Source organism: Hemicordylus capensis, chromosome 2, assembly GCF_027244095.1.
Source record: "Hemicordylus capensis ecotype Gifberg chromosome 2, rHemCap1.1.pri, whole genome shotgun sequence".
Taxonomy (NCBI): Eukaryota; Metazoa; Chordata; class Lepidosauria; order Squamata; family Cordylidae; genus Hemicordylus; species Hemicordylus capensis.
This window is the reverse complement of record NC_069658.1, coordinates 189,342,875-189,367,025: the sequence shown is the minus strand read 5'-3', so window position 1 is coordinate 189,367,025 and position 24,151 is coordinate 189,342,875. Positions and strand designations below refer to the sequence as shown.

The 24,151-nt window shown below is 45.4% G+C and overlaps 1 protein-coding gene across 4 annotated transcripts in view; it reads left to right on the top strand.

Moving 5' to 3' along the window:
- The first annotated feature begins 789 nt into the window (after nt 1–789).
- Nucleotides 790–24,151, top strand: part of PTPN18 (protein tyrosine phosphatase non-receptor type 18) — a 63,155-nt gene continuing 39,793 nt past the window's right edge. For 3 of the 4 annotated variants that reach the window (XM_053295860.1, XM_053295859.1, XM_053295857.1), the window contains exon 1: nt 879–1,026. In XM_053295860.1, the coding sequence (XP_053151835.1) occupies nt 934–1,026 (93 nt within the window). In that variant the 5' untranslated portion in view covers nt 879–933. Of the gene's footprint in view, nt 1,027–24,151 lie in introns of all 4 variants that reach the window. The other variant, XM_053295861.1, reaches the window with a different exon arrangement.

Sequence of the window (24,151 nt, the reverse complement as noted above, 5' to 3'; positions counted from 1 at the left end):
TAATTGGGAAAAGACAATATTTCAATTTATTGTATACAATTGTTATTGTGATGTGTATAATAACAATAACCATTAACACTGTTATTAAAGTGGGGTGTATAATAGTTGGGGAAAGATGGTAAGCATTGTCACTTGAGGCAACACCAATGGTCTAGGGCAGGGCTGCTCAACTTCAGCCCTCCTGCAGATGTTGGCCTACAACTTCCATAATCCCTGGCTATTGGCCACTGTGGCTGGGGATTATGGGAGTTATAGTCCAAAAACAGCTCTGTGGGGGGTAAAGTTGAGCAGGCTTGGTCTAGGGCACCTATGAAGCCGTGTACAGTTTGATTGCTGTGCCTCATTTCAGTGGATGATGATGGTGGTGGTAATGATGATGAAGATGAGGGGGGCAGGTAACCCTTCGATGGTGCATAAGCTCGTATGCCCTTTGTGCACCTCAGCACCCCAGAAACATTTAAGGATTCTGAGCTGCACCTCTCAAATCTCACAGAACAGCATGGCCACTTGAGGGAGCAAAATGCCTGGAGCTGTCCACACTTCCTTAGAAGCAAGTCAGACAGGCAGAGGTGCATGCCTCTGCATGTGTTCCACAGAGCTCAAACTCTGAGCTGCAGCTGTTTCTAGGTAGTGCTGCAGAAACTGTGCAAAGAGGAGAATTCTCAGTCAGAAAGAGCACAGAAGAAAAGCAGCCCAGGCTTCTGCTGGTGCTGCTTGGGCCACATGTGCCTCAGGTGCCTGGAGTTCACACCCTAATCGCTGGGTGCAGAAAAGCCACATTCCCTTTCCCAAGAGCAGGCAGAGTGCCAGACAGGTCTGGGCCCATCCCTCCAGCCACATCAGGGAGGCGTGGTTCAGGGACCTGAACTTCCTCTTAGCATTTCATACGCGTTCAGTTCCAACTCTGCGTCGATCCCTCTCTTGAGCAGAGGGATGAGCCGCTGTACAGAGAATCTGAAGGGCTTCCTAGCCCAGGTGGAGGCCAAGGCAGGACAGGAGAAGGGGCAGCTGGTGGAGGAATTCCAGGTGAGTCCTATTATTGGGGAGGTAAGAGGATGGCTCAGGTTAAGAGCAGGCTTCACTTTTCCCTGAGTCGGCGCCCTGTTTCTCCCTGTCTACTGCGAGCAGGACTTCTCCACACTGAGACTGGGCTGGCAACACCATTGCTGCCTCCTTTTCCCTTTTCTTATTTCCTTTACCAGCTGCATAATAAGCAGAAACCAAAAGGTGCATCCTCTCCCACCCCTGCATCTCCATTCCAGGAAAAGCTACGCTGGCTGGATTTCTGTTATGCACCTGCTGGGGGAAAGGGGACAACAGTTGCCTTACTTGGCAACTACTTTGGCAGAACTGGCACAGTGAGCATGCCATTTTGGTTTTCATCCTGTGTTAGTTGGTGTGCCAGGATCTGGTCAGATAATGTAGGTGCCCTGGTGTCACGGCTGGCTCCAGCCTTGCGGGGACCCTCAGCCAGGTGCCTTGGTGGGCTCCCCAAGCCCTAGAAAATGCTTTCCTTAGTGGCAGGAGCAGCAGTGGTCCAAAGCGTACTCCTCAGAGGCCACCACCGTTTTTCTACATTACGCAGTGCCCTCATTCTTCTTTCATGGTCATGCAGCCTGGCAAAAAAAAACAACGATGCTGCAAAGAAAGACTCTAGCCCACTGCCACCCTCACCAGCAAAGGAAGCCCCCACAAGGATTTAGGGGAGGCATACTTTGGTGGCAGGAGCAGCCTGAAGCACATTTCTCAGTGGCTGCATTGGGGGCCACCATACTTCTTCACCGCAAGATGTCCTCCAAGGGACGTTGACTGACCCTCTGATGCCAGCCCTGCCTGGAGTCATGCCCAACCCTGTGCCTACTCCTTCCCACTCTCCCCCATCTGCAGTCCTGTCATTTTGTCCCCTCTAGAAGATTTGCCTCCCGGTTGCTGCTCAGCTAATGATCCTGCCTTTGCAAGAATAAGGAGGGGGTTTAGCATATTGTGGTGTCTAGAAAGCCACAAGACTTGCCTTCAATCCATTTCTTAACAAATGCCCAGCTTTCCTTTGTATACTCCCTTCCAGACACTGCAGAGCAGGTAGGCTGGGGCTAAGAGTCTGCAGAAAAGTTGCGGCAAAGAGAAGCAACTGCTGGGAGCCTCCTCAGGACTAGTCTATACGATGGGTGTCCCATTTGCCCTTAGGATGGGCCAACTGCATTCTGTGAACCATTACAACCAGGGTTCCTTCTCGGGAACATTCCAAGCTTATGTACATTACATTGGATTCTTGCATTATGTTCTTCTTACATAAGAAGCTGCCAGAAACTAAGTCTGACCATTGCTCCATTTAGCACAGTATTGTCTAGGCTGACTGGCAGCAGCTGCTCTGCTGGGGCAAGTGTTTTCCCCAGCCCTACCTGGAGATGCTGCCAGGGACTGTGCCTGGGATCCTCTGTGTGCAAAACAGATGCTCTGCCACTGAGCTATGTGGCCCATTTTATTGTTTCAATAAAAGAGACTCATTGTAGAAGTGAGTCTCTTTTGCTTCTGGGGAGGCAAGGAAAATAATGCAGGCAATAGTCTACCCCATTGCTTCCTTCTAAGAGCCCGGATGATTAAATCACTTTAAAGCACATTAAAGTGAAGTGTGCCGGCAAGTTGGTGTCGACTCCTGGCAGCCACAGAGCCCTGTGGTTGTCTTTGGTAGAATACAGGAGGGGTTTACCATGGCCATCTCCTGTGAGGTACGAGATGATGTCTTTCAGCATCTTCCTATATCGCTGCTGCCCGATATAGGTGTTTCCCATAGTCTGGGGAACATACCAGCGGGGATTCGAACTGGCAACCTCTGGCTTGCTAGTCAAGACATTTTTCCGCTGCGCCATTAGGTGGCCCATTAGGCTACCTGTATTTTCTGAAATGATTCCTTGCCCCCTTAGGCCCCTTACCACAACATTTCTAGCTACAGACCTGATTACAAGGTCAGAGAGAAAGTTGTTTTTCATTTTAGGGACTTCAGGTGAAACAGAGTGAGGCTCTTCTCACGAGCAGCAAAGACTGGGCTGGGCCTAGGGCACCTAAACCCAGGCTTGGTTGCCTGTGGGAACCAGCGATAGCTGTGAGGCTTCCAGTGGTGCCTTGGCAGCAAACCTACCTAGGGAGCCCACCAGTTAGCCGAGGTTAAGGGCATGAGCGTGCCCTTACCCCGGGCTAACTACTTCTGTGTCAGCACTGGCTGCTCCCAGCCAGCGTTGGCACTGGAGCAGACTCCTGGCCATCGCCAAGGGGATCTCCACAATGCACCATGCACTTGTGTGGTGCATTGTGGGATTTCGACGTGTCCCAACCTCCGTGCTACCCATGACAGCCGCGGACCATCTGGGTGCACGACTAGCACACCCAGCAACTCCAGGAGGATTGTCTGCGGGGAAGGCGAGTTTCTGCTGCCTTCCCCACTGCCCCCCCTCAACCCTTCTCACAGGATTGTGAGAAAGGGCTCAGTGTGTCCTAGGGTGTACTTATACTATAGAGTCCCTAGTTCAAACCTTGCCTCTGCCATGAGTTCCTCAGCAAGCCACTCTCTCTCAGTCTAAGCCCCTCCATCTGCAGTATGGGAACAACAATACTGACCTTGCAGGTTTATTATAAGGATTTACTTAGATAATTAAATATTCTGAACACTCTGAAAGCACCACATCCATGCAAGGTGTTGTTTTATTTCAAATCTGGATATTGACTCTTCTACCTGGTGAAAGCAATGAGAATGCCATGCCCTTCTGTGGGACAACAGTTTCCTTGGTATCTTGTTTGAGAGCTGTGATAATTAAACAGGTTTGGCACTGGTTTACATTTGGAGCACCACATTTAATGTGCTGGTTTTGGCCTTTATAGCCCTAAACAACTTGGGAACAGTTTACCTGAAGGACTGCCTTCTGCCATAGAAATTTGCCCATATGTTAACATCTGCTGTGGAGAGGATAACCTTTTTTTTCTGCATCCCACTGCTGTCTGAAGATGAGGTTTGGTTGAGATTCAGGAGAGGGTCCTTTTCTGTGGTTGTGTCTCACATCCATCTGTGGTGGGAGTCCAAACTCCCATCTGTGGTGGGAGTCCAAACTCTCACTTTGCTCCCTCTCTGTTGACTTTCTGACGCAGCACTAAAATGTGTACTGGGCACAGACTTCTTCTATCTGCTAACTGACTGATGCTTTTACTCCTGACATTTTAATGCTAGTATTGTACCTGCTGCTGAACTTATTTTAGAATATTATTTTAGCGATCTGATTAACTGTTGTCTCATCTGGTTTTTATTTTCATTGGACTGTGTGTTTTGTTTTGTTTTAGATTGTTGTATGTCAAGGGCGTGTTTTTTTTTAATAATGGAAAAGTGAGCATATAAGTGGTTATTAAAAACAAATCGAAATGCCCGGTTTGTTATTTTAAAAAATGAACAGAAATGTTGAGCTAGTCAGGGAGGCAAGAAGCCAGAGCTTCTAGGTTGATTGCCAGGTCCAAAAATGTGTCTGGAGGGGGAGAGTTGTGAATGCATATTTGTGGACTGGCCCCTCGACATTCTATCACTCTCTAATTCAGCCATGAAACTAGCTGGGTGACTCTGGGCCAGTCACTTCTCTCTCAACCTAACCTACTTCACAGGGTTGTTGTGAAAGAGAAACTGTAGTACACCGCTCTGGGCTCCTTGGAGGAAGAGCGGGATATAAATGTAAATAATAGTAATAATAATGTGACCAAGAATTGTAAGCCAGGAGGATGGGGCTATGAAGATGACGGCCTTGACCCATCTTGACCTTGACTCCCACTGCTTGGAGTCGTCAGCAGTGAGAGCAAGATTTGTCTTCACCTCAGCAGTATCTCCAAGTGCACACTCCCCCGCCCCCCCGCCACCATATGTGTATGGTTACCATTCACACATATGGGAGGATGCATTACCTATAAAACACTGCCCTAGGGAATGCTGTTTCTATGAAGGCAAAACCTGCTGCTCATCTTTGCCCTATGGTGGAAGGCCCTCGCTGAGAGGCATCCTGTGGTGTGTTTGAGTGTGCGTGCAATGTGTCTCTGTATAGGCAGGCAATGCATACACGCACACACACACAAGTGGACACTGCAATATACAACCTTTCCCCTCATAATAACAGGCATTTTGCTAGTAACCGTTAACCGTGTGAAACTGGTTTTTGATTGTGGAATTGCCTGTTCCAGAGGATGCTGGTGGTTCCCAGCTGACTAGGCCAGCATTGCTTTTCCATGTCCTGCCAGACACTGAGATGGTGAGTCTTTACACATCCACCCAGCCCTGGCCCCTGAATTGATTGCTGCTGCATATCATGTGCCAAGAGAGGCCTGAACTGGTCACATCATGGATGAGTTGACTCAGTGGAGCAGGGGGGATCAATGAACTGTGTGGCTCCTTTTGTGGGGAGGAAGCTCTTCCTTGGTGATACAATCCTTATTCTGTACCTATATGTTTTGCCCTGGAGCTTTTTCCAGACAGCAGACTTTACTGTGGGTTTACTGTGAGGCTTTAATGTGAATTCAAAGTTGCCCCAAAAAACCGATGCAAAAAGTGGATTTTTTTTTTACCCCGGATATAAATTGGGCTACACTCTAATGTGCTATGAAAAGCCTCAATAGTGTGTGAAGTGCTCACTGTGATCCTTATCTCAATTGGGGAGGAGGCTGCATTTGACCTTTAAAAAAAATACTAATCTTTCACCCTCACCTCTCTTTTGGCCCCTGAATGTGTTTTGTTTCTGGGAGTGGGCCAGGGATCACTCTCTCCTTTGAGCATTATGTCTGCAGCTGATCAATCTGGCAAATCCCAGCTCCTTTTCAAATGAAGTTTTGAGCCAATTAAAATCTCTTTGATCCCAAGGATCAGAAAAATCGAGACAAATCCATGTACACCAGTTTGAATTCAGAAATTTCACTGCCAACCCTACAGCTCCAAAAATCCCAATGTTTAGAAGACAAGCAGCAAATAGAAGTTGTTTCCTCATGTCATCTTACCCATGTGTTCCAAAATGAAGATATTATATTTCACCACAAGAGGTGTCTTTCTCACACTGTGTCTTTCTCACAGCATCACGATGTGCTGACCCCATGTCAGTTAACTCCTGAGGTAGAAAATCTGAATGGCACCTTCTTTCACCAATAATAGTACAGTCTACAGGTAAAGTTGTGCCCTCGAGTCAGTGTCGACTCCTGGCGACCACAGAGCCCTGTGGTTGTCTTTGGTAGGAGGGGTTTACCACTGCCATCCCCTGCGCAGTATGAGATGATGCCTTCCAGCATCTTCCTATATGGCTGCTGCCCGATATAGGTGTTCCCCATAGTCTGGGAAACATACCAGCGGGGACTTGAACTGGCAACCTTCTGCTTGTTAGTCAAGCATTTCCCCACTGCGCCACTACCAATAGTTTATTTCTTACATTTCTCCCATCATGGAACTTGAGACAACATACATGTGGTGTCCAAGTGGTCACCCATCCAAGAACTGACCAGACCTAGACTTGCTTAGCTTCAGCAAGGTAGGTGTGTCATGTACCATCAGACCATACATAGTTTACCTTCAAAGTCTCTTCGAAATAACAGAGAACTGCAGAAGAATTTCTATGTTCTTGCATACCTCCCTTTTTAATCAATGGGGCCTGTGAAGGAGAAAATCCAGTATCTTGTTCCCTGTCAGTCTGATCTGTTTCCTCTCACTTTGTCCAAATGAGGCATAAAATCTGCCACTTGAGGCAACTGCTTCCCACACTGCTTCTGCATGTACATAACTATTCTCTGGCTAATTTAACCCAGAGATGGCTGCATCTAAGTGCCATCCTAACATCTAAAGCTTCAGAGATGCCCTTTGAGACAATTAGTTTTGGCATGTGGATGCAATTGTTAAGACTCTTCAAAAGAAAAGCTCAACATAGCCACAGAGCAGCTTTGCTCTTGAATATATACATTATTGACTGCTTGGGAACCCCATGTACACCGCCTTGAATTCTACGATGTAAGAAAGGCGGGGTATAAATAAGCGCAGAACAATCACATGTGAATGTTTACAATTTCAGATGAATTCTCCACATGCCTGAACACAGATACTTATTTCCCCACTTTTCATACATACAGACATGAATGCTGACATTCACATTTAGATTATCATCAGCCACATTGACTGGTGCACTGAGTTTCTGGACACCCACAATTTGCCTGGGACTATTAATCTACCCACAGGAATGCCGAACACTCACCAGTTATCAGACATTCATCATATAAACTCTAGATCCCAGCATTCCATGACAATGTAGCATGACTAAGAAAGAGAGCCCAGGAGGAGGCTAGGGAAATGAAGAGGCAGCCTGGATTCACAATGCCTGGGGTCACCAGGGTGAGGAGCCGGTTTAAACCCAGCCCAATGGTTGCCCAAGTTCACTGCTGTTTCCCATACAGAGGAACAGTTGCCGTTCAGTCCTATGGAGGAAAGGAAAGGGCCACATTTGGAACCTGTGCAGAAGGCAAAACCTGCACTCCATTCCTGACATGGAGTGGTCCTGCAAGGTTGTCAGCTGCAACGCGTCTCCTGGGAGCAGTGCGTACAGGGGTGCATTGCGCCCCCAAAGGGGTCCAAATAATGTCTAACGCTATGCCTCCCTCCACATATACATGCACCATTTGTCACAATGAGGCATTTTGCTAGTCAAATAATAAAAATGGAACAGATTAAAAAAATAAATAGGGTACTAACCAACCAGAAAAAGAGTGGCATGAGTGGGGGCTTTCCCTTCAGGTCAGCTGCCAGAAAAACAAGGGGCAAGGCCGTCCTCCCCACCCCCACTGCCAACTCCAAGCTATTTCTTAAAGCTGTGCTCTGTAGGTGAAATGGCTGCTTTTCCACTGGGGTGACACCCACCAAAAACCACAGGGTTCTGTCCCTTGGGCTTTGCCATTGGGCTTGCTGAGGTCCGTGCCCTTGATCCAGAAGGTTCTGCCTGCAGGCCCCACACAAGTACCAGAAGTTGTAATATCAGTAGTTCTAACTCTAGATTTAAACAGGAAAAACACACTCTGGAAAACTATCTATGTGTGTTGTGGTGTGTGTGTGTGTGTATAGAAAAACACTTTTAGCTTCCATCACAGCCACCCTTTCTCCATCTACAGTCTCTGGATCCCACTTCCCCACCCAGTGTTGGCCACATAGGCCAAATTCTTCCTAGCTCTGGGTACTGCCGCTACAGCTACAGCCATTATACTCATTTCCCATTCAGAGACAGAAAGTGAACCCAGGCATCCTGGTTCCTAGGCTAGCCCTGCTCTTTACATGCCGGAGCAGGTTGCAAGCTCACATGCCTGGCCTGGTGAGGCTGCTAGCTCTCCTTATGGTCTGTACCACTTGCATTCATAGCTCTGAGCTGTTGTACAGCCTGCCCCAATTCCTGAGCATTGCACAAATAGTAATTACACTATCTCTTGTCCCCTTAGAGACAATGGCTTCATTGTCTTGTGTTAGAAAGAGGCCAATAAAGACCCAGGGACAATCAGGAATTTGGGAAGAAAACAACTAAGAAAGTTTTTCCAAGAGTATAGACCTTCTTCTGCTTGGTATGGTGTTATATGTTGCTGACTGTGGTTCAACATAGGACAAGCAAAAAAAAACAACAACCCAGAACAGACCATTGTGCTCTAGCCTGCCTGGAAGATATATTGTTTGCCCTGGAAAGACCAGCCAGTATTTTACTGGTCCAACCAGTAAAACTGTGTTCTGCTGATTAGCCAGTTTTAGAACCTGAAAGGCCAGGAAACTCCAGACGCTGGCAGACTCTGCCTGTAACTTGCCTGGCTCCTCTTCCTCCTCAAACTCTTCAGATTAAATTCTGGCTCTGCCCTCCTTGACATTCCAGATTCCTCTAGGCCACAGATTCCCAGACTTGGGTCATAGGAACATAGGAAGCTGCCATATACAGAGTCAGACCATTGGTCTTTCTTGCTCAGTATTGTCTTCACAGACTGGCAGCAGCCAAGGTTGCAGGCAGGAATCTCTCTCAGCCCTATCTTGCAGATGCCAGGGAGGGAACTTGGAACCTTCTGCTCTTCCCAGAGCGGCTCCATCTCCTAAGGGGCATATCTTACAGTGCTCATACTTCTAGTCTCCCTTTCATATGCAACAACAGCTGGAGATACAAGGATAGAAATCCCTGCTCTGGGCTCTGCCTCTGACCTCCTCCAAATCCTCTATTACCCTAGTTCTTCTCCTAGGCCTTGCCCACAGCCAGAGCCAATATTTTTGAACCCAAAAGTTGGCAGCCTCACCTGAAAGAAAGCCCTTACCCTTGGTTCCAGTTGTGCAGTGGCTTGGTTCCAGTTGGTGATAATAACCCAGCAATGAAGGGAAAGCACTCTGCATGCGCTCAGTGCCTTTATTAATTGTATTGTATTTTATTTTATTAATAATAATGAATGGTTCAAAGTTGAGCACTGGAGATGAAAAAAAGGCTCCAGAGCTTAGATCTGGAGAAAGCGAAGGAAGGGCACTTAGTTGCCCCCAATGGTCACTTCTGCAAAACCAACCACGGCAGAAAGGTACTTTTCTATTACTTTGGCTGTCCACATAGCTGGGAATAGGAGCAGCAGCATCTTCTTAAATAATAAGCTGCTGCAGGTTCTGAATACAGAAGTAATCCAGATTCAGGTGTATTCTTTGTTGTGTTCCCAAATAAAAAGCACCACTACCTCTGTTTAGCTGTGGCGCTGCTCTGCATAGTTCCTGCTATTAGTGTTCATCTAGGTGTGCACAGAGATACACCTAGGTAATTGTGGAGCCTGGACCTAAAGGCTTTTGGACCCCACCCCACCACTGCAAGTTAAGCATCATCCCCCTACACACACACACACCCCATGACACACACAGTATTTTTAACACATGGGTTCTTGAGGGCACAAATAGCAACTGAACTCACAAGAATGTAAGAATATAAAGCAGGTAAATTTGTGCAAATATGCAAGAGCAGAAACATTTCAACATGCAACATAACATATTTCCATCCTACATATTTCTTTCCCCAGTCCCCCTCCCCCATCTCTAAAGCAAAGGTCACGCTTGGCCTCCCCGTGCAGTGTGGGGCGGCAACCACACCACCCAGGACAGACTAAAGAGGATTTGGAGGGCCCTGGACTTGGCCCAAAAGTCCAGGGGTAAGAACTCCAGGGGTCCAGGGGGTAAGAGCGCCAGCTGTACACCACTTCTTATCATTATTAATACATTTTTATTCCCACTTTCCCCACTTTTCAAGGCAGTATACAGGCTCCCACCCACCCACTCCTAACAGCAACCGTATGAGGTAGGTTAGACCCAGCAAGCTTTAGGACTGAGTAGGAGTGTGAAGCCAGGCCTTGCTAGTTCTAACACTCTAGCCACTAGCCACACACTCACCAGCTCTTTTAAAGAAAAGTGCTTGAGGAATATTAGAATGGCTTAGATACTGGGCAGCACCCCATCAAAGGAAGAATGGGATGTGCACACTGGCTATATGAGTGTGGAAAAAAGCCCGTTGACCCTGCTTGCAAACACACAGAGCTTCTGTGGCTCCTAAAAATCACGTTGACGCTGTAGGACTTTCCCTTGGGAAATGGTAGGCTAGGAAAGTTTCCCCTAGGAAATGGTCGGTTCCCTTAGGCTACTTTCCCTTAGGATATGGTAAAGGTGGCTTACAGGCTCTGCACCTTTACAAAGAAAGAGCATTAGATGGGCTTTCCACACACACTCATTCTTCCACCAACAGTTACAGGGGACTGTGCAGTATCTAAGCCAATCAAAGCTGCCTGACCGCTAAATACATTTCAGCACAGCAGCGTTATTTTAAATAAATGATAATATTGTTTATTTAGTACCATCAGCACTTTGCAGAGTTTCATAAACAACAAAAAGTTGTTTTGTTGTCATCTCCTGCCCACAAGGGCTATGGGGTGGAGACTGCCTTGGTTGGCCTGAAGGATGATCTCCAGTAGGGAATTGACAGAGGAAGTGTGACACTGTTGGTCCTTTTGGACCTCTTGGCGGCTTTCTATACTATTGACCATAGTATCCTTCTGGAGCATCTGAGGGGGTTTGGGATGGGAGCACTGCTTTGCAGTGGTTTCTCTCTTACCTCTTGGGCAGATTACAGATGGTGTCCCTTGGGGACTGTTGTTCTTCAAAATCTGAACTTCAGTATGATGTCCCTCACTGTATTGTCTTCAATGTTGTTTAACATCTACATGAAACCACTGGAAGAGATCATCAGGAGATTTGGTGCAGGGTGTTATCAGTATGCTGATAAAACCCAAATCTTTATCTCCATGTCAACATTATCAGGAGAAGGCATAACCTCCCTAAATGCCTGCCTGGAGGCAGTGATGGGCTGGAAGAGAGACCTGAGGCTGAATCCAAATAAGACGGAGGTGCTCAGGGGCGTATCTAGGGTGGGGCAGGCAGGGCACGTGCCCCGGGCGCCACTTTAAGAGGGGTGCCATTTTCTAAAATTAAAGAATTAAAAAAAATTGCCACCAAAAACAAAATGGCCACTGCACATGCTCAAATGGCCTCTGTGAGGACCTAGGCCATGCCAGGCCTCGCAGAGGCCATTTAAGCATGCGTGATGGCCATTTTGTTTTCAGTGGCCTTTTTTTAAAAAGTATTTTTAAAAATGGCCACCCCACATGCTCAAATGGTCCCTGTGAGGCCCTAGAGGCCAGTGGGGGGAGGGGAGGGGGAACCTTTTCAGACCCCCTATGGCCTTTAGTCACTGTACACATTTTCAGATTGGCACTATGCAGTGGTGTAGCAAGGTTGGAGTGGGCCCAGAGACAAGATCTGAAAATGCCCCCCCACCACTGAAGCTCAGCTCATGAAGTAAAGAAATCTTAAATGAGACTGAATAGTGGTAACAAAAAGCATATATATATATATATATATATATACATATACATATACATATATATATATATATATATATATATATACATATACATATATATATATCTCCTATGTGCCACAATAGAACATCATCATTGTGGACGATGTAAGTCATTTAATGTTACTAGAGAAAGACATGCTGTTCTGGTAGCTCCAGGTCTTAACACTCACATCAATTTCAGAGGATGAATACAACTGAAGGAACCCTGGGCGGGTGCGCAGCTGGGGGAGTCAGTCATGTGGCTTGCCTCTGGGGGGCCCCCAAGGCATTGGGCCCCCAGACAACTGTCTCCCCTTGCCCTATTATAGTTACGCCCCTGGCACTATGTACAGAGAATCAGGGCTTGTGAATACTGAGCTGAAGCCTATGAGCTAGGATTGTATTCATTTACTCTTACTTTGCTTCTTGTGATAAGTGAGTTAAATGTGATGTCTTAATAATATGGCTATTAATCATGAGTTTGTCTTTGAGTCAGTGTGAAATCCTTACTGTTAAGGCCCACTGGGAGTTTCTTGCTTTCTTTCTCTCATTTTAACTGTCTTTCTGGAAGACTAGAATATATTCCAAGCAGTGACACAGTTTACTCTACATATCCTTTAATTATTTTCAGAGTATCTGGGAAAAGTCAAATTCTCCATTTATTTTTAAAACTTACATAACAGTGATGCTACAATGCATAGAGAATTAGACAGGTACTTCTGTTTAGTTTTCCAAGTACACCTCCACATAGTATTTGGGTATTTCATGAGCCCCAGCACACTGAAATTTGTAGTTTTCCAGCATTTTTTGGTCTGGCTATGTCCACTGCTAAATAGTTTTTGAAATATTAAAAGATTAACGAGCTTGACTTGTATTTTTGAGCTGATATTATGGTAAAGTGATCTGAAAGGTGGGTGTCAGATGTTTGGACAGGGGGCACAATTTCAGTGCTTGCCCTAGGTGCTATTTCCCCTAGATACGCCTCTGGAGGTATTTATTGTGTGGGGTCAGAACTCAGGAGAAGATTTTGAACTGCTAGTTCTGGATGGTGTCACACTCCCCCAGAAGGAACAGGTACACAGTTTGGGGGTGCTTCTGGACACAAAACTCTCCCTGGTGTCCCAGGTTGAGGCAGTGGCCAGAGGTGCCTTTTATCAGCCTCGGCTGATGCGCCAGCTGCATCCGTTTCTTGAGATAAATGACCTCAGAACAGTAGTACATTTGCTGGTCACCTCCAGACTTGATTGCTGCAATGCGCTCTATGTGGGGCAGCCTTTGTACGTCGTCTGGAAACTGCAGTTGGTTCAGAATGCGGCTGTCAGGTTGGTCTCTGGGTCATCTCGGAGAGACCATATCACTCCTATCTTAAAATGTCTACACTGGCTACTGATAAGTTTCCAGTCAAAATACAAGGTTTTGTTTACAACCTATAAAGCCCTAAACAGCTTGGGCCTTGTGAATTTAAGATAATGCCTTATTTACTATGACCCACACCACCCATTGAGATCATCTTGAGAGGTTCGTCTGCAGTTGCCACCAGCCTCCCCATCTCTTACAATGTTTAAAAAGGCTTTCAAGATGCATTTGTTCACCCAGGCTTTTAATTAGATATTGTTTTAATTGTGTTTTTAAGCATTTTAACATTTTACATTGTTGTAATGTTTTAACCTTTTTATTTGTTGTTTTTATTGCTTTGTTGTAGACCACCCAGAGATTCACGTTTTGGGCAGTATACAAATGTGATAGATAGATAGATAGATAGATAGATAGATAGATAGATAGATAGATAGATAGACAGACAAACAAACAAACAAACAAACAAACAAACAAACTATTATGGGGAAGGCAACTGAGGGAGGGGAGAGAAAAAGAAGGCTCTCAGGGAATGACTGTGCGCAGATGCTGCTGCACATAAATAAAACTTGGTTCCCTCTGGGAATGAGGATGAAAAGGTTAGATAAACCAAAGGCCATATGGAAAAGATGAGTTTTGAGGAGGACTCTGAAAGAAGGGAGAGGCGGCATGACTTGTGTATTCAGAGAGAGTGTCCCATGCATAACTGGGTGCAGCAAAGGAGAATGGGCGGAATAGTGTTCAAGCAAGATACCTTTGGGCTGCCTAAAAATCCCTTGCTAACTTGGCAAAGAGGCACCTTATACGTGGTGATTCTCTTTATTTAGCAGGGGGAGAGTAACTGGCCCTATCCACTCCCAGCACAGTACTTCCAGTGACTGTTGCTGGTGTCTGTCTTATGTTTCTTTTAGATCGTGAGCCCTTTGGGGACAGGGATCCATCTTATTTATTTATTATTTCTCATGTAAACCGCCTTGAGCCATTTTTGGAAGGGCGGTATAGAAATCGAATTAATAATAATAATCGTTAGCATTAGAAGAGGCATTTTCCAAGGGGACTCACTATCCCCTCTGCTGTTTGTAATCGCCACGACCCCACTTTCACAAATACTAAACAAAACAGGCCTCGGATACCAAACATCTAAAACATCAAGTAAGTTGTATGGAAAGATCTGAAGTTGTATGGAAAGTCCCAGTCAGAAATGGAATCATTGCTAAACACTGTTTGTATATTCAGTAGTGATATAGCAATGGAGTTTGGACTAGACAAGTGTGCCGCATTAATAATGAACAGAGGAAAAATAAGAAAAACAGAAGGAATAGAACTGCCCAATTGAAGCAAGATCAAGAACCTGGAAGAGAAAGAACATTACAAATACTTGGGCATTCTCCAGGCTGATAACATTGCACACACTGAAGTTAAAAGAAAAATTGGAAGTGAATACATCAGGAGAGTTAGAAAAATCCTCAAGTCCAAACTCAATGGCGGGAACACCATACAAGCCATAAACACCTGGGCTATAACTGTTATAAGATACAGTACAGGAATAATAGACTGGACCCAGGCAGAGCTAGAGACGCTAGATCGTAAGACCAGGAAAATCATGACCATCAATCATGCTCTACACCCCCGCAGTGATGTAGATAGGCTATACCTTCCTCACAGCTCAGGTGGAAGAGGAATGTTGCAAGTCCATCAAACAGTAGAGGAGGAGAAAAGAGGCCTTGAAGAATATATCAAGGACAGTGAAGAAGATGCACTTCAAATGGTCAATAGCGAGAAACTATTCAACACCAATGAAAGAAAGCAGGCCTACAAGAAAGAACAAGTCAAGAACCGAGCAGAAAAATGGAGAAATAAGCCCATGCATGGTCAATATTTGCACAATATAAGTGGAAAATCAGACATCACCAAGACCTGGCAATGGCTTAAGAATGGCAACTTGAAGAAAGAAACAGAGGGCTTAATACTGGCTGCACAAGAACAGGCACTAAGAACAAATGCAATAAGAGCCAAAGTAGAAAAATCCACCACAAACAGCAAGTGCCACCTTTGTAAAGAAGCAGATGAAACAGTGGACCACCTAATCAGCTGTTGTAAAAAGATCGCACAGACTGACTACAAACAAAAGCATGACAAGGTAGCAGGGATGATACACTGGAACATCTGCAAAAAATACAAGCTACCTGTAGCCAAAAATTGGTGGGACCATAAAATTGAAAAAGTTGAAGAAAATGAAGATGTAAAAATATTATGGGACTTCCGACTACAAACAGACAAACATCTGCCACACAATACACCAGATATAACTGTAGTCGAGAAGAAAGAAAAACAAGTCAAAATAATCGACATAGCAATACCAGGGGATAGCAGAATAGAAGAAAAAGAAATAGAAAAAAATCACAAAATACAAAGATCTACAGATTGAAATTGAAAGGCTGTGGCAGAAAAAGACCAAAATAATCCCAGTGGTAATTGGTGCCCTGGGTGCAGTTCCAAAAGACCTTGAAGAGCACCTCAACACCATAGGGGCCACAGAAATCACCACCAGCCAAATACAAAAAGCAGCTTTACTGGGAACAGCCTATATTCTGCGATGATATCTATAACAATTGACTATAAAATCCAGCCATCCCAGGTCCTTGGGAAGGACTCGATGTCTGGATAAAACAAACCAGTCAATAACACCTGTCTGACTGTGTAAACAAGAAATAATAAAAGGAATAGAGGTAGAGTGGCAGAGATATAATGGGAAACAAGTAGGAAGGGTGGGCGCAAGAGTGGGGAGAGCTTGCAAAGTCAGCCTTTGTGCTAGATAGGAAAGGGAATGGGAAGCCAGTGAAGGACTTGAGGAAGGGCAGCTCTGAGTGACAGGAGAGGCAAATAGTTTCAGCAGTGGGCGGTGATGGTGGTAAATGTTTGCAAGTCGGACAAAGCCCTCATTTGTAACCTCTCAGCAAAGAGAAATGAATTTGTATTGGGGAAAGATTAACTAAATTTGCACTGAGGCCACGCAGGCAAAGGCCACAGGACACATGCGGAAGGTCTGCCTCTGATGCAAGGACAAAAATAATGCAGGGGGAAAGGCAATTTCCTGGGCCTGGAGCAGGTTTTACTTTGATAAACCATTCTTTAAAACGTTGATTAAGTGTGCGTTCACATATTGTCCAGCTACCTGGGCAAAGAGGCACCTTTTAAACATGGTGACTCTCTTTATTTAGCAGGGAGAGAGTAACTGGCCCTATCCACCCCCAGCACTGCATCTCTCCAGTGACTGTTGCTGGTGTCTATCTTGTGTTGTTTTTTTAAGAATGTGAGCCCTTCAAGGGACAGGGATCCATTTATTTATTATTTCTCTATGTAAACCGCTGTGGAAACTTTTGTTGAAAAGCAGTATATAAATATTTGTTGCTGTTAAGTTGACGTCCCTGCGAGCTATTGGGGAGCACTCCATATATGATTCAGGCTTTTCATTGCTCATTGCTTTCATTTTTCACACAGCAGCCTTTACGGTGAGGCTTTACTGCGAGTTCAAAGTTGCCCCCCAAAAAATGACTCAAAAAGTGGATTTTTTTAACCCTGGATATAAATTGGGCTACACTCTAACATGCAGTGAAAAACCCGAATCGGGTGTGAAGTGCTCCCAGATAGCTTGCAGGGATGTTGCGGTAAATCTGGCTGATATGTGAATGCACACCTCCATTCCAGAGGAGATGCAAGCTAAAAGCCCTGTATGGAAAGTGCCATTGGAGTTTAGCCCAATTTATGTCCAGGGTAGGAAAAAATCCACTTTTTGTGTCGGTTTTTTAGGCAAATTTGAAATATCCGTAACTTGCAGTACTCTAATCCTGCGGTAAAGCCTGCTGTCTGGGAAAGCTCCAGGGCAGCCCAAGGTGAAAAGAAAGGAGCGGGCTGAACAGACTGTTTACTTCACCTGCCACTCCTCCTTGGCTGTGGGAGAAAGCAAAGAGAGGAAGTTAAGGCTCTGAGGGAAACTCACGTGATATCCTTCACTGACAAGATACTAAACTAGGTAAAGCAACTCAGAGGAAATCAGAGGAACGCTCAGTTCAAATCAGTACTGACCTACCGTATGGCCTGGTGTGTTTAGTCCGCACAAAGTATACTAGGCACCTTTCAAAAACTAAAATGTCCCAAGCAAATTATGTATGAAAGGGGAACAGGAAAGTGACGGGAAAGGGAAGAACATGCAAATAATAGTATGCTCCAAGGGTGCATACTACAGTGTATATACAAATTAGGGTCCACAGCAGCTTGTTCTCCTGTAATTCAAGCACAGCTTCCCTTCACTTTCACTAACCGTTAAAAATAATAAAAATAATAATTGAACAAGGGAGAATAAATGTCCCTGGCACCATGTGTGTGGGGGGGGCACCCACTGGCTCCGAAACAGCCTGCTCTTCAGTCTCCCCGGGTTCCCGCCTCCTTGACTCATTTGCAAGCTGACATTCTCATCACTCCTGATCAGAGCGTCTTCGGGACTATGATGGCATTTGCATAAGAGTGAGAAAGGGCATGTCGAGAACGTTTTGTTTTTCATCCTGTCCACATAATTCTTCAGCAGCAAAGACATGAGAAGAGGGAGAAGGAGGCAGCAGGGAACCCCGGGGCCCTCTTTCACTTCTTGTCTGAGGGCCCACTTCAACCTTGCTACGCCCCTGCATTTGACAGACATACTGGCCAACAAACAGAATGCTGATTCCGTCTTGTCCCTTGCCCCTGCTTCGGGTGGTGTTCTGCTTTTTTATTTTTAAAGCATAGTGGCTTACATCCTGTGCAGCACCCCACCAATTAAAGAGCAGGGCTGTGCACTGATTCTGTGCGAGTCAACAGCCTGTCCTGACTGCTAGCAAAGGAGGAGAGACTCCATGGCGGCAAGGACTGCAATAATTCTCCCATTATTCCCAATGGGAGCATCACTGCAACAGTGATGATGCAATGGAAGCTTTCCGCCTTTGCTAGCATGAAGGATGGGCTGTTGAGTTGCATGGAACTAGCGAGTGCAACCCGCTCTTGAATCAGTGGGGCACTGTGCAGAATGTAAGTCAATGTATTCAATTATTCAATGTAGATTTGTCTTCTTATTTTTTTTTAAAGCAGCATCGTTTGGCATCATCTTTTTTTAAATATTGAAAAAATGTTGTAGGGAGGAGAGGATAAGTAGGTGATGACTACAGCATTATTGGTTCCCAGCCAATCAGTACTGTGCAGAGCCAGGCAGAAGAAAGAAGAGCAAGCAGGTTTCCCTGAGTGGGAGTGCATTTCCACAGTGTGCTCACTACTAACACTGCGTACTTCTAGATTATTATTATTATTATTATTTACATTTATATCCCGCTCTTCCTCCAAGGAGCCCAGAGCGGTGTACTACATACTTGAGTTTCTCCTCACAACAACCCTGTGAAGTAGGTTAGGCTGAGAGAGAAGTGACTGGCCCAGAGTCACCCAGCTAGTTTTATGGCTGAATGGGGATTTGAACTCGGGTCTCCCCGGTCCTAGTCCAGCACTCTAACCACTACACCACACTGGCTCTCATGCACCCAAACTCCCAGATGGTAAATTAAACACAGCTGAGCTGACAAAAAACAACATCCTTTATTTAACTGAATATGAGAAGTAAATGAAGATTTATTTTAAGGAAAGGAAATGCAACATTTAGGAAAGGAAAGAAAGAGAAGAGAGATGCACCCAGGCCCAAAGTCATAATGGGAGATCTGCCTACAGAAACAAGCTTCCATGTGTATAGTCAGTGCAAACATGCATCTAGATGTGCATCTGCTTTGCACTGCTCATCCAGGCCTACTACCTTGATTGAGTGGGCCTTTTGATGCAAAAAGAGATGTGCATTCCTATCCAGGGCACTAGTTGCCATGCAATACTAGTCGTGCAGGAGTAGAGCTGAATTTGAACTATACACTTTGCAACATTTTCCCTTAAGATGACAAAAGCAGTAAGAACAAGTGAAACCTGCCCCTTTATTCCCACAGATATTTCTACCTCCCTGCACACTGTCATTATGTTCAGGACATGCATCCTGTCCTGACATGTAGTTGGCTTAACTACGCATCATTTTGTTCATCTGCACACCACAGTTTTCCTTGCAGATCCAGCAATAATATTTTCAAACTTGCAGTCTGATCAGGGCTCATATCTGCAATAGCTAATATGCAGGTTTGTTCTGGGAACAGAGAGAGATTTGCAGCATCCTAATAGTATGTAGATCCAGAAAGAACATTCTCGATTTAGGAAGCTGTAAGAGAAAAGGATGTTTGGAAGAATACAAGATCACAAGATCCGAGGCCTAAATTTATTTGTTTGCTTGTTTGCTTGTTTATTCAATTTCTATAGCACCCTTCCAAAAATGGCTCAGGGTGGTTTACACAGAGAAATAACAAATAAATAAGATGGATCCCTGTCCCTAAAGGACTCACAATCTAAAAAGAAACTTAAGATAGATACCAGCAACAGTCACTGGAGGTACTGTGCTGGGGGTGGAAAGGTCCAGATACTCTCCCCCTGCTAAATAAAGAGAATCACCATGTTAAAAGGTGCCTCTTTGCCAAGTTAGCAGGGGTAGAAGAAATTGAAGAAGAGAGTCAGTTCAACAAACAGCAACAGAATGCAAATCTAAAATTTTCCTGATGAAATGGAAAAGCAAAAAGATAACTACAGAGGGGCTGAACCATTAAGATCTTTACAGCCTGATCATAATCATGTGTACTTCTTTGTCCCATTGATTTCCATACAGTTTATTTCCAAGGAAGTGTGTCAGGTTTGCCATTTTAAAAGTGAGAATCTTCCATCAGGACTTAATTTGTTATAGTTTAAATCTGACTGGAAACCATACTTTATGATCTAGAAGTGCTTTCCCTGAACTCTGGTATCGGGAGATTCTCTTTCTTCCCCCCTATGGTAAAGGGAATACATTCTGCACTTGCTCAGAGGCACTTCATTCATTCATTCATTCATTCATTCGATTTCTATACTGCCCGTCCAAAAATGGCTCAGGGCGGTTTACACTTGTATCTTTACTTACAGGATTGAACTGAACACATGTGCTGTAGATGAACTGTGGCATAAACTGGGTCCTGCTTTCCATCTGGGATTTTTCTGCAATGTTTCCAAGAGCCCACACTACATGCCTTTTCCAGAGAATCCAGGAGGCTTGGCTCCAGAGGAAACTTGCTGGTCTTATTCAATGTACAGAAACAGGTGTCATTCTAAACCACATGAAAGTGGCATTAGAAACATTGTTCCCATCTGATTGTTCAGACTGTGGCAATTTTAATTTAAATAGCAAAAAAAATCAAGCCTCAGAACATTAAAGTGTGCATGCACAGAAAGCTCTTCATCTATCTGCATGAAATTTGAATTTTTTATATATATATATATATATATATATATATATATATATATATATATATATAGTGCTCACAATGGTCTATCATGCATGAATTTTTCATCCCATTCTGACAAGACACAAAGTTTTAGAAGCAAGTGATTTCCTATTATAGGCTTTGGCTGAAGCATCAGAAAGAAAGGTGAGGACAGAAGAGTTTAGCAGCAGCAGCAGCAGCAACCACTGTCTGCACCTTCCATGCCCTCCACTTCAAACTGCAACACTAATCAATCCACCTCCTTCTCCTCCTCTGCTCCCCTATGTTCCCCATATGTGTGTATCAGTATTTGCAATATCACTTATTCTCCTTCTCCTCCCACCAGTAATCACAAGAGCAGTAATTTCACGTTTTTTGTTTTTTTAAAAAGAGGAAATTGTGGCCTCAACAGTACCATCAATGCATATTTACTCAAGAGTGAGTCCCTCTAAGTTCAATGGGACTTACTCCCCCAAAATTTGCTACCAAGTCATTAAAGGAATTGGGCAGGAGACAGGGGAACAATTCCGTAGGATTTCAGGAAGTAGTTTATCAAGTGATCAGCAACAATGTTCTGAGAACCAGGAGACACTGAAAACCACATCAGCCTCATCAAACATGGTTTCTTCCATTCCAAGCTTCATAGGTATCTTGGCAGAAGTTCAGGGAGTGGGATGTTATATGCATTTGGTAAACCAGAAGTGCAGTAAACAAGTGCATGCCAATAAAATTTAAATTGAAAGAGGTAAATGTCTTGCTTTCCACACGTGTCCAATAAGTATTGGGGGGGAGCGGGTGGTAGTGGGAAGATAGGAGAGGGATCCCAACACGAGTCCACCTTGTTTCCCAACACTCCACCTTGATGCAGGCAGAAAATAGTGGGATGAGCTAGTACAAGTACTGCTAGGTGTAGACACCCACCCAGCTATGACTCTGTATGCAATTTTTGGTGCAAACCCACACAAGCTATTACAAAAATGCCCTCTGTCTGGAAATACTGCATGCCTACTCCAGTCTCCAGCTTTAAACCAGCAGACTCTGATCCATCAGTTCATGGCATGATACCAACCCCAGCTTGCCTCAGTGACAGAACTGTCTTATATAACATCCCACCTGACCTGACCTGGTGAAACCTTGGGTGGAGCTCATACTCCCAGAAAGAAATAATCTATTGTCCCAACCAGTTCTAGGAGAGGAAGCAAGCAAGCATCGTACAGGCAGAACCAGCTTTGGTGATCTTGGCAACATCAAAGGAAGTTTCTGTGCTCTAAGAATAAACTCAACAGGAGTGTAACCAACAGTGTGTATCTGGCCACTTCCTGTAGACTATCAGTCATCTTCTGGGGGCTACTAAACTAGAAAACATTTTCTGTTCCTTGAAGGAAGTGTTGCATTGGTCCTTCTTGTTCTGATGGGTGGAATTGTGTGTTCTTCTGGCTTGTAACAAACCAGAGGGCTAAAGAAAATCATAAATCCATTTTCAGTTGGGGTTTTTAATTTTTATCCCCCAGTTAATTAGCAGAGCACTAAAGAGCTACCCACTCCAGTTACAGAGTAGTTTCAGAGTTTAGTTGTTGCAGCTATTTAGAGAAGACACATGGAGACTCTTGTAGAACTAAATACTAAGTATTTATTGGTGAAGTACACATTGGATAGGAAAGACCTAATCCTAATCTATAGAACTACATAATGAATCGGTAAAGGAGAGAGGGAGATGTTTCTATCTGCTCTCTATGAGGAAAGGAAGGGATTCTGACTCAGCACAGCAAATACTGTAGAGTCATGTCAGGGGTCATAGAGTAGAAACGGGTAGAACAGCTAGGGAGACCCTTACTCACTCTCTAATCCCAATGCCCCTAGTGGTCATTAGGATAGTTGGTGCAAAAGGCTGATGCACTAGAAGTCCATCTCCAACATTTCCCCCCTCTTGCAGTTTGAAGAGAAAGGCTTCAACATGCTTTCTGCACATAGATAAGAAGAGTGAGCATGTGCCTTATACACAGCCTCTGCAGTGAGGAAGACTGAGTGGCAAGAGTCTGTATTAGCCACTGCAGAGCTTGAGTCCCCAGAAGCAAACATGCTCCTAGTTGATCCTCCAAAGGCATCCTAGTCCAACCTGACTAGCAACCTCTAAAGCCCCTGACCTCAGCCAGCCTATGACCCCACCACCACCAGGCCCACTGAGCCCCTCCACTGAGCATGGGGAGGAGGAAAGGTTGCCAGCAGCCTCCTCTTCTTGCAAGCTCTAACACTCCCTGGAAAACTTGCAAGACCGAGTGCCTGCAAGCATCAAATAAGTCTCAAAGAGCTGCTCCGATGACAGCAGCAAGGGGTGTGGTATATCTTGGTACCCTGTAACCATGCTGGCACACCAGTAACGTGCTGCGTGAGGTGACCACCTCATGTTGCCTCATGAGAGGACTACCCTTGAACAGGCCTGACATATGCTTCTTGCTACCCTCCCTCAGTGGGGAGCAGATCTTGAAAGACTGTCATAAAGGAGCTATTCCCACAATCAGTAGAAAGAGGGCTAAGGGAACCTCGCCTGCTTTCTACTGATCGTTGGAACCACCGGGCTTGCAGGTGAGCCCAGTGGTTCCAAGGCGGCTAGCCACCCTAATTCCCCCTCCCCTTAAAAGAGGTTAACGGAGCAAGCGCTCTGTTAACCTTATTTTTTTGCTCGTGTGCCACTGCGGTGCATGGAGACACACGAGTAGACCTCCGACTGGGAGGCTGCAGCCACCTCCCGGCCTCGGGGGACCCTCCAGAATGCCCCACACACTCACGTGGGGCCTCCTGGAACTTCCGGGGGCCACATGGCCCCCAATCCCCGCATCCCCCAATGGCTATATGACAGAGCCGGTAGTCGTGTGGGCGGCTGATCTGGCTACCCAGGGCTGCAGGCCTGATCATCTGCAGGGAGAGTGGGCTAAGCCCACTCTCCCCGCAGACCTGCCAGAGCCTAGCTGTGCTTCAATGTTTTTGTAGTCGGAGCGGCCCTTCCATGAGGTGAGGTCAGACGGTTGACTCAGGCAGAAATTTATTGGGGTGCCAGCAAGGTGGCAAGATGCCTTCTGCCCTCTAGAGCTCCTTGCCATGCATCTCTAGCTGCCTTTTAGATGTTATCCCAACTTTGTGGGAGCTGCTTTTCTGAGAGTAGTGTCAAGGTCTTGACCGGACTTGGCTGCATGCTGTCGACATATAGTTTGACGAATGTTGTTTTTCACAGGGAAAACGACTGACGACGTGATTTATAGTGCAAGCCACGAGAGCTCCCAGCTGGCAGGGATTTAAGGCTTATCGTTATCAGCACTCTGCAAGAGGCGTTTGCTTTTCCTAATAGTCTCCGATTGATCCCTGCGTCTCGTGACACGCCGCTGTTGGGGGGTCAGCGGGGGTTGGTTGCATAGCTCTTCTTCCGATTGGTCTTTCACGATTTCTGCTGCCTCAGGTTGTTGTGCCTGCTCAGAGTCATTA